Source organism: Chiloscyllium plagiosum, chromosome 20 (assembly GCF_004010195.1).
Source record: "Chiloscyllium plagiosum isolate BGI_BamShark_2017 chromosome 20, ASM401019v2, whole genome shotgun sequence".
NCBI classification, from domain to species: Eukaryota; Metazoa; Chordata; class Chondrichthyes; order Orectolobiformes; family Hemiscylliidae; genus Chiloscyllium; species Chiloscyllium plagiosum.
In genome coordinates, this window is record NC_057729.1 from 3,525,194 (window position 1) to 3,533,225 (window position 8,032).

Sequence of the window (8,032 nt, forward strand, 5' to 3'; positions counted from 1 at the left end):
CTATCCTGTATCCCTCCAATGCTCTGTCTGAACCTTGTTTCCTCAACCTTATGTAAGCCTCTTTCTTCCTCTTTACAAGACATTCAACCTCCCTCGTCAACCAAGGTTCCTTCACACGACCATTTCTTTCCTGCCTGACAGGTACATACATATCAAGGACATGTCGTATCTGTTCCTTGAAAAAGTTCCACATTTCCACGACATCCTTCCCTGACAGCCTATGCTCCCAACTTATGCTCCTCAGATCCTGTCTTACAGCATCGTATTTACCCTTCCTCCAATTGTAAAACCTACCCTGTTGCACGCACCTATCTCTCTCCATAACCAAGGTGAACGTCACAGAATTGTGGTCACCATCACCAAAATGTTCACCCACTAACAAGCCCATCACTTGTCCCGGTTCGTTACCAAGTACCAAACCCAATATGGCCTCCCCTCTGGTTGGACAATCTACATACTGATCTGTGCTGGGTCCACTACTTTTAGTCATTTATATAAATGATTTGATGTGAGCATAAGAGACATAGTTAGTAAATCTGCAGATGACACCTAAATTGCAGGTGTAATGGACAGCAAAGAAGATTACCTCAGATTATGACAGGATCTTGATCAAGGTTCTTAAGGGATGTGGGGAAATGGGACAATGGGCTGAGGAGTGGCAGATGAAGTTTAATTTAGATAAATGCGAGGGGCTGCATTTTGGGAAAACAAATTTTAGCAGGACCTATACACTTAATGGCAAGGATGTGGCTAGGTTTGAAAGATTTGAACTATAGGGAGAGGCTGAATACGCTGGGACTGTTTTCCCTGGAGCGTGGAAGGCTGAGGGGTGACCTTATAGAGGTTTATAAAATCATGAGGGGCATGGATAGGGTGAATAGACAGGTCTTTACCCTGGGATGGGAGAGTCCAGAACTAAAGGACATAAGTTTAGGGTGAGAAGGAAAAGATATAAAAGGGATGTAAGGGGCAATTTTTTCATGCAGAGGGAGGTGCGTGTATGGAATGAGCTGCCAGAGGAAGTGGTGGAGGCTGGTAAAATTGTAACATTTAAAAGGCATCTGGATGGGTATAAGAATAGGAAGGGTTTAGAGGAATATGGGCCAAGTGCTAGCAAATGGGACTAGATTAGGTTGGTATATCTGGTCGGTATGGACGAGTTTGACTGAAGGGTCTGTTTCCATGCTGTACATCTCTATGACTCTAGCTGTATCTAACCTGGTGCTATACCTACCCTGGGAGCACTGATGAGTTAATGTAGAGGAAACTTTATTTTGTATTTAACTCTGTGCTGTACCAGGTCTGTGAATGTTTGTGGGGGACAGTGCAGAAGAAGCTTTGCTCTGTATCTAAACCTGTGCTGTACCTATCCTGGAAGTGGTGACATAATAGCATAGATGGAATTTTACTCTCTATCTAACCTCGTACTTTTTAAAAATGTATCAATGGATGTAATCATCGCTGGCTAGGTCAATAGATATTGACCAGACATCATTGCTCTTGAGATGGTGGTGATGAGATTCCTTCTTGAACTGCAGCAGTCCACTTGATGTAGGTAGACATGAAATGATGCTGGAGGAGGAATTCCAGGATTTAGGTCCAATGACATTGAAGGAACGAGCAAAACATTTCCAAGTGAGGATGGTGAGTGTTTTGGAGGAAACTTGCAGGGGTGGTGTTCCCATGTACCTGCCATCCCTGTTGTTCAAACTGATTGTGGTCTTACGTTTTGGAAGGAGTGTCTAAACAGCCTTGGTGAATTTCTATGCTGTATACTGCTGCTACTGTGCACCAGCAGTGGAGAGAGTCAATGTTTCTGTATGTGGTGCCAATCAGATTGGCTGTTTTGTCTCAGACAGTGTCTGGATTCTTGAGTGTTATGGGAGCTACATTCATTGAGGCAAGGGGACAAATTCCATCACACTCCTCACTTATGCCTTGTAGGCCTCAGGGAAACAGTTATTACAGAGGAGTTGGCTACACCTACTCCTAATTTTTATGTCTCTATGTTTACACTTAGGGTAGTCAAAAACTAGGGCTGTAGATAAAATAGAATCACTAATAAGCATAAGTCAGTCAGGAGGAACCTCTTTACCCAGACCATGGTTTGAAAGTAGAATTCACTACTACAAAGAGTAATTGAGGGAACAAACATTGATGCATTGTTGCTGTGTTTATATAGTATGAACATCAATACAAGAACGCCTGTACCTTAACTGTAAAGTTCAGCATCAAACAGTCAGGGTGAGCTTCAGCTAGTTTATAGAAGAGGTCTCTCCAAGTCACATGAGCAATCATCTGCTCTAACCAGGCTGGGGTCTGAAACAAAAAGAAATTCTTGAGAGTTAAGCCATTCAATGCAAATCAGCCATGCGTCACTCTGCTTAAATGACTATCAGAAGCCAGGTCAAGTGGACTATCAAATAGGACATGCTTGGCTGCTCAAACTCAACACGGGAGGAGTGGAAATTTGAAATATATAGCACAACCTTAAGATGTCCAAAAGTAAGTCCTTTAAAATTATGGTGGAAGAAACAGAAGTAGGATATTCGGCCTAATGAGTCTGTTCCATCATTCAATGAGATCATGGCTGGTCTGAAAATCCTCGATTGCACATTCCTATCTTTTCCCATAGCCATTGATTCCCTCACTAATTAAAAAATCTGTCCACCTTTAAATATTTTTTCAGGCAGAGATAAATAAATTTGTGATTACCATGGGGATGAAAGATTATTGTGGGGTGTGCAATAATGTAGAGTTAAGGTTAAAATCAGACCAGCAGAGCATGCCTCGACGGGCTGAGTGGCCTACTCTTGATCCTTGTTCGTAAATCACTTCCTGATGATGTGAAATCATGGGTGCATCTGCACATGCTCAGATGGATTACAGCAGCCAAAATTGATGGCATTTGATCTTCTACATTGCCATTACATACTCCGGTGACACAGTACTTTTCAGGCTTAGTCTAAATAACACCAGTGGAAGATTCAAGAGCATTGATTGGCTGATTCACATCATTTTGTGCTGCAGTATTCAAATTCTTGAAGTATAAGAAATAGCTTATCAAATAAACCTGCCAAATTACACTATTTCACCAAGGGAGGTACTACACCCTCACCTTTTCCAGCAGCATGAAATTACAACACACAAAGTTTAAATAGGCAAATTCTATTACAAATATGAACGAAAGGACTGAGAATGGAAATACATCGTATGACTTTACAATGAGACTGAATTATGCTTGAGCTCCCTGTTCACCCAATCTACCTCAGGTGAAAGCTACACTTGAGAGCAATCTTTTATAATAAATGGCAGAGGAAGCGAACAAATAATAGTGATCCTACACAGAAATCTCTCAGCATTAGAAAATACCTTTTTGTCAGAAAGCCATATAAATTTAGATTAATCTTTGCCATTGTTGTGGTTCTGTTCGCCGAGCTGGGAATTTGTGTTGCAGACGTTTCGTCCCCTGTCTAGGTGACATCCTCAGTGCTTGGGAGCCTCCTGTGAAGCGCTTCACAGGAGGCTCTCAAGCACTGAGGATGTCACCTAGACAGGGGACGAAACTTCTGCAACACAAACTCCCAGCTCAGCGAACAGAACCACAACAACGAGCACCCGAGCTACAAATCTTCTCACAAACTTTAATCTTTGCCATATTGGAAAACATGTCAGGAATATTTTTGTTAATCCACTTCCTAATCTTAACATCAATTAAATTACTTCACTTCCAGTGATGCAAAGTCCTGGATTCTGTACCGTCTGTGCTGAAGACAAGTGCCCATTTAATGAGCTGAAGCTATCGCACAAGCTTAAATACATGGAATGATTGAGAACAGTTGGGTGAAATGATGCAATTTAACTAGGAACTCCTCTGTGGCCACACACAAAATGGCAGAGCTGGGAGCATCTATATTTAGATAAAGCCTTAAAACCGCACCATACAATTCAGATTCACCAACTGATGCAAAGTGTCCATTGTGGTTTTTTTCCCCTCTTTGAACCATTCTTTCATATGTTATTTACAACAAATATACAGCCTACTTTTGAAAAAGCTTCAGAATGTTACCTCTCCCTCCTCTGTGAATATGGAATCAGCTTTCCGAGGGTCAAAGTGTTTGATCAGCAAATTTTTCAAATGATTTTCAACAGTCTCCTGAACATGTGATGGCTCAACCCCTGAAAGAGATACAAGTTGCGCTAGATTTCAGACAAACAAAACAGGCATGCCGCTCTGTACTTTAGCAATACAACTCAGCGTTGCTCGATATAGAGATTTGACAGAAAATATCCAGCTCAATAAAATCCAAAGACTTTGGATACAGGCCAACTCAACCAGACCAAAGGACCTGGACCTCATAATCCAGACCAGCCAGTCAAAAAGAATAAGACCAGAGGACATCCCTACCAGCTCTGAGAGGGTGGGTGGTGGGATCTCTCTCTTTCACCTCAGTCTCCTCCAATGGGTTAAGGAGAGTAAAAATCAATTAGGATCCCAAATCATAATCACAAAGCTGCACGTGTTCAAAGGGTGAGAAGGGAATTAGTGTGGACTATTTTCCCCTTTGTGTTCAATTGGTCTGCCACCCATGAGGAACAATGGCCACTTGGATAAGGTACAGAAAGCTAACCAAAGAATAAAATCACTCCGAAATGTCAACTCAAGATGCATCACAACCAGGGTGAGGTAAAAACCAGAAACCACCTCTAATGGGAGAGAACCGTGGAGGAGGGCTGAAGCTGAATGTCTTGTTAACATCAGTGACAGCTTCTGAGAGCACCGAGGCCCAACACAGCACACTCGGAGCCACAGCTAAAAGAACCTGATAGCCTCCACAAAAAGAGATGAGCGAGTTGTCCTCAATACATTCAACTTGTTTTGCTCAGCTTTGTTGGATTACCTAGTGCAGGCCAGGCATTACCTGTCTGAATCAGCCACTCTGCCAACAGATTTACAGTCTGTGCTACTGCTGTATAATTCTCAGAAAGCATCTGGATCACATGTTCTGGAGAGCCCCCTGCCTGGAAATACCTGGAGAAATGAAACAATGTAATCAAGGTCAGATACCATCACAAACCAAACCGCACAGGGTCAGTGCTCAGGATTAGTAGGTGCATCTTGGAGATGACAGTCGCACTCTGACCGCCCTGTACTTTATGTCTATTTTCTGAAAGGTTTCATATTTCTATGAAGCATATGGTGCAGTCCATAAGTTATGTCACTCACGAAAAGGGATAATCAGACCCCAGCATGATTATGATAAATGGAATACCAAAATGTTTCTCAGAACTGGCTATCTGTGCCACAGGAATCACTCTGTAGGTTCTGGAAAAATAGTAAATGATTGATTTTTACTCGGCATGGATGGGTCGTGATTGGAATTCAACCGAAGTTTCAAATGTTAAATTTATACCTATTCAATATCAAGGTCACATCTCCAAAATGAGCATTCTTGAATGTTGGGATTTAAAATTCTTCCATCAATACATTAGTTAGAGGTTTGGTGCCACACTGTGGTGAGGAATGCATACTACAAACCAATAAGATATTCAATAGCTCACCACCGTTTTTCCCCCAGAAATCCCTTGACAAAGTAACTACAGAAGATACAATGAAGGGGAGTACGGAACAAGGGAATGTTAGAAACTTCAATGAAAACTAGCCAGAAGGAAGGACACGGTGAATCTGAAAAACAGATGGTATCTCAGAGCAGTTGAAAGTGAGTATCACAAGGGCTGTTTCTGGGAACATCACTGATCAAAAGTGTCTTTAAATGATTAAAAGGTTTCTGTCAAATCAGAAAAAGGTGCCAAAAGGCTATATTGATTTTCAAAAGGGACTATGTGCCAATGGCTTGGATTTAGTTAAGTAAGTAGCAAAGCCTCAAGAAATGATGGTTGAGAGTTGAACGCTTGCCAGAGAACTGGAGAACAACAGATGTAGTAATTATTTTAAGAAAATAATGGAGAGAAAACACAACACAAGTAATCATGGACCAGACAAACAGGAGAAGAAAATTTAATTTAGAAATAAATATGTAAATAGGTGAAGAAAAGAATGAGAAACTGTTAACATCAATTTCTGCAAGGAAAACTGCGCTTGGCAAACTTGGGAAGTGGTTTTGAGAAAGTGACAGAAAGGGATGGTTGTAGTGGGCTATATGGTGGATATGGTGTACTTGGGCCTTTAATAAGGCATCACAGAACAAGGTATTAGAAAATGTTGCGAGTTGAAATTGGGGAGCAGTGTGGATAAAATAAAAGTTAGAAGGAAAGTAAAAAACTAAATAGTTCCTCAGAGCAGTTGGGAATGGACAGCGAGTGTCCCATGGTATGCTGCTTTGGCACTTCAGCTCACTTCTAGTTATAGAAATTAGATTAGATTTGATTCCCGGCAGTGTGGAAACAGGGCCTTCTGCCCAACAAGTCCACACCGACCCTCCGAAGGGTAGCCCACCCAGTCCCATTTCCCTCTGGCTAATGCACCTAACACTATGGGCAATTTAGCATTGCCAATTCACTTGATCTACACATCTTTGGGCTTGTGGGAGGAAAGCGGAGCACCTGGAGGAAACCCATGCAGACACGGGAAGAATGTGCAAGATACCCCTCATCCTTCTAAACTCCATCAAGTATACACCCAGAGAACTCAAACCTTCCTCATATGTTAAGCTTTTCATTCTTGGGACCATTCTTGTGAACCTCGTCTGAACACGGTCCAGGACCAGTACATCCTTCCTGAGATAAGGGGCCCAAAACTACTCACAATACTCCAAACGTGGTCCGACCTGAGCCTTATACAGCCTTAGAAGTACAAGTCGAAAAGTGTGGTGCTGGAAAAGCACAGCCTGTCAGGCAGCATCTGAGGAGCAGGAGAGTCAATGTGATAAGTTCTGGAGCACAGGCCATCAGTATTGTTGCTAGAATGTTGCCAGGGCCCATAGTCCTTGAAGTACCCAGTGCCCCTCCCCACCCTACCCCACAATCTGGTTTACTCGGTTTACTTTCAGCAGAACTGTCCATCATGTGGAGTGATTCGAACTGGCTGAAGACTGGGATCTGAGATGCTGGGCACCACTGGAGGAAGCCATGAAGTAGAGTGTGGGATATGCCCAGCCAAGAGGTTGTAGATTGTATTGCAGTATAGTTCTGCAGCTACTGATGGTCCAGTCAAGTTACTAGACCTGTTCGAAGTCTGTCCTTTTAGCATGGTGATAATGCCACCCAACACTATGGAGTGCAAAGATGGGACTTTGCCTCTACAAGGACTGTAGGAGAAAGTGAGGACTGCAGATGCTGGCGATCAGAGCTGAAAATGTGTTGCTGGAAAAGCGCAGCAGTTCAGGCAGCATCCAAGGAGCAGGAGAATCTATATTTCGGGCATGAGCCCTTCTTCAGGAATGAGGAGGGTGTGCCAAGTAGGCTAAGATAAAAGGTAGGGAGGAGGGACTTGGGGGAGGGGCGTTGGAAATGCGATAGGTGGAAGGAGGTTAAGGTGAGGGTGATAAGGTGAGGGTGATAAGGTGAGGGTGATAAGGTGAGGGTGATAAGGTGAGGGTGATAAGGTGAGGGTGATAAGGTGAGGGTGATAAGGTGAGGGTGATAAGGTGAGGGTGATAAGGTGAGGGTGATAAGGTGAGGGTGATAAGGTGAGGGTGATAAGGTGAGGGTGATAAGGTGAGGGTGATAAGGTGAGGGTGATAAGGTGAGGGTGATAAGGTGAGGGTGATAAGGTGAGGGTGATAAGGTGAGGGTGATAAGGTGAGGGTGATAAGGTGAGGGTGATAAGGTGAGGGTGATAAGGTGAGGGTGATAAGGTGAGGGTGATAAGGTGAGGGTGATAAGGTGAGGGTGATAAGGTGAGGGTGATAAGGTGAGGGTGATAAGGTGAGGGTGATAAGGTGAGGGTGATAAGGTGAGGGTGATAAGGTGAGGGTGATAAGGTGAGGGTGATAAGGTGAGGGTGATAAGGTGAGGGTGATAAGGTGAGGGTGATAAGGTGAGGGTGATAAGGTGAGGGTGATAAGGTGAG

General features: G+C 43.2%; 1 protein-coding gene across 2 annotated transcripts in view; it reads right to left on the reverse strand.

Moving 5' to 3' along the window:
• The window catches only part of nelfcd (negative elongation factor complex member C/D), a 46,440-nt gene that overhangs the window by 29,691 nt on the left and 8,717 nt on the right, over window positions 1-8,032 (reverse strand). For both annotated transcript variants that reach the window (XM_043710124.1, XM_043710123.1), the window contains exons 3-5: window positions 4,923-5,032; window positions 4,070-4,179; window positions 2,212-2,319 (exon numbers count right to left, since the gene is read on the reverse strand). In XM_043710124.1, the coding sequence (XP_043566059.1) occupies window positions 2,212-2,319; window positions 4,070-4,179; window positions 4,923-5,032 (328 nt within the window). The remainder of the gene's footprint in view (window positions 1-2,211; window positions 2,320-4,069; window positions 4,180-4,922; window positions 5,033-8,032) is intronic.